The 1,922-nt window shown below is 37.9% G+C and overlaps 1 protein-coding gene across 3 annotated transcripts in view; it reads left to right on the top strand.

Moving 5' to 3' along the window:
• Positions 1–596: 596 nt before the first annotated feature.
• The window catches only part of LOC119572428 (brahma-associated protein of 60 kDa-like), a 12,245-nt gene continuing 10,919 nt past the window's right edge, over positions 597–1,922 (top strand). The window contains exon 1 of one of the 3 annotated variants that reach the window (XM_037919546.1): positions 597–755. In XM_037919546.1, the coding sequence (XP_037775474.1) occupies positions 621–755 (135 nt within the window). In that variant the 5' untranslated portion in view covers positions 597–620. The remainder of the gene's footprint in view (positions 756–1,922) is intronic. The other 2 variants (XM_037919552.1, XM_037919559.1) reach the window with 2 other exon arrangements.

Genomic DNA, 1,922 nt, shown 5'->3' on the forward strand with positions numbered 1-1,922 from the left:
ACACACCCCACAACAACAAACACACACACAACACCACACACCACACACACCACACCAAAACACACACACCACCACACACACACCCAACCCACACACACACCACACACACACAATATATTCTCATGTTTTTCGGTGAATGTTTTGTAAACACTAAGATTATCTACTTCTATGCTTTGTTTGCTCGTTGTGAATTAGATTTTATTCAATCCCTATCGAAATTATTAATTTTAAACCCAAAATATAAAAAAAAGGGTTCATTTTAAAAAAAAGGAGATAGGGGTGTTTAAAATACAATATATCACACTTATACATCATAAACATGCTACATAATACATTTATACATATATTTTTTAAAAATTACAAAGATATGCACATACATATAAATGGTTTATATGATGAACGAATAGAAGTAGTAAAATACCCGGCAAACACTGGGAAAAAAATTCCACAAATCTAAACAAGGTATGAGTAGGGCTCATAAAACAAAAATATGAAAGGAGTTCCAAATAGTGTAACTAATCCAACACACTATTTCGCTTTCTGAATGCCCGTTTTCTATCGCCCTTTGAGCGCCTCCGCCGTCGCCTCGTTTCGGTGGCCAAGCGACCTCGAAGTCAAAAATGGCGTCGCGTCCCTCGTACCCCGGAACGCCGCCTCCTCCAGGGACTCCTTCGGCGCCCCCCCAGAGGTTCTCTGGGCCCCAAGGTCCCCAGGTTCAAGGGCAACCCATGCGATATCCTACCCAGAGTTACCCAGTAAGTTGTATAGTAGCTGGAAATGGCAGGGAGAGAGGGAGAAGCTGGAGCTTCCGTGCCGCTCGCCCTTGGGAGCGATGAAGAGTTTTTTTTATTTTAACCTTTTTCGAAAATACTGTTTTCCTTCTCGAAACTCGCTTTCTTTTTTGTTTTTATAGGGCCGTTAAGGAAATTTCGCTCTGTAAGATTAATTTCCACTCATAGGTGGATGAAGGGAGGTTTTTGGTTGAACACCCGAGATTTGTGTGGTGTTTGGGTTGTCCCTTTTTATGATTTTGTTTTAAACTTTTTTTTTCTTGAGAAAGACCCTATGGCACTTACAGATAAAATGGTAAATTTGGAAATGAAGCCTAACAATAAAATCCTGTTGAATGCTATATTTTGCTGATGGCTCTTTGTCTTATATGTGAATCTAGCACTCGTTTCTGTTCCCAAAGTTATTGATCCCAAAAGCTGGGAGGGCTGATCAAATCGGGAAATTGTGGGGGGTGGAAGTACAGTAAATTGCTTTATTCATTTTTCAGGTTTAAAATAGAGCATAGCAACGAATGGTTTTAAAATGATTATTTTTCGTTTGACAATTTGACCTCCCAGAAAAATAATTATTTCAGATTTATTCTCCTATGATGAGAATGTTTCTTAAGATTATTTCCGTTGCAATCATGACTGACATCTTTTTGAAATTCCTCAATAGGAGGGAGGGGATGAGTTATCAGGGAAATTTCGGTAAAAAAGGGTAAGTAAAAAAATTTAAAAAAAATACTCAAAATTGGCTAATGAAACTGTTATGAGCCCACCATCTTTGAGAATATACAGACTGACATGCCAACTGCTGTAAAAACTCTATAGGAATCTACTCCTTCTTTAGGTCAAATCTATGGGAAATTTCACCCCATCCAAAACCCCAGTGATGTTCATACAATATGTCCTATCCAAAAAAAGCAACTTAATTTAATCACATGGGATATATACAATACATTCTATATATTCCTTAGTGAGGGGGCTCTGCCTCCTCAACTCCCATGAAATTGATACAATGTGCTTTATATATAGTCTGTAACAGAGAGTTCCGACTCCTGAACACCTAGGGTAAACAACCCAAAATAGATGGAGGGATATAACATTGCTAAATCAAATTGAATTTCAAGTTTTTCTTGGTATAATTTA

This window comes from Penaeus monodon, chromosome 1 (assembly GCF_015228065.2).
Source record: "Penaeus monodon isolate SGIC_2016 chromosome 1, NSTDA_Pmon_1, whole genome shotgun sequence".
Taxonomy (NCBI): domain Eukaryota; kingdom Metazoa; phylum Arthropoda; class Malacostraca; order Decapoda; family Penaeidae; genus Penaeus; species Penaeus monodon.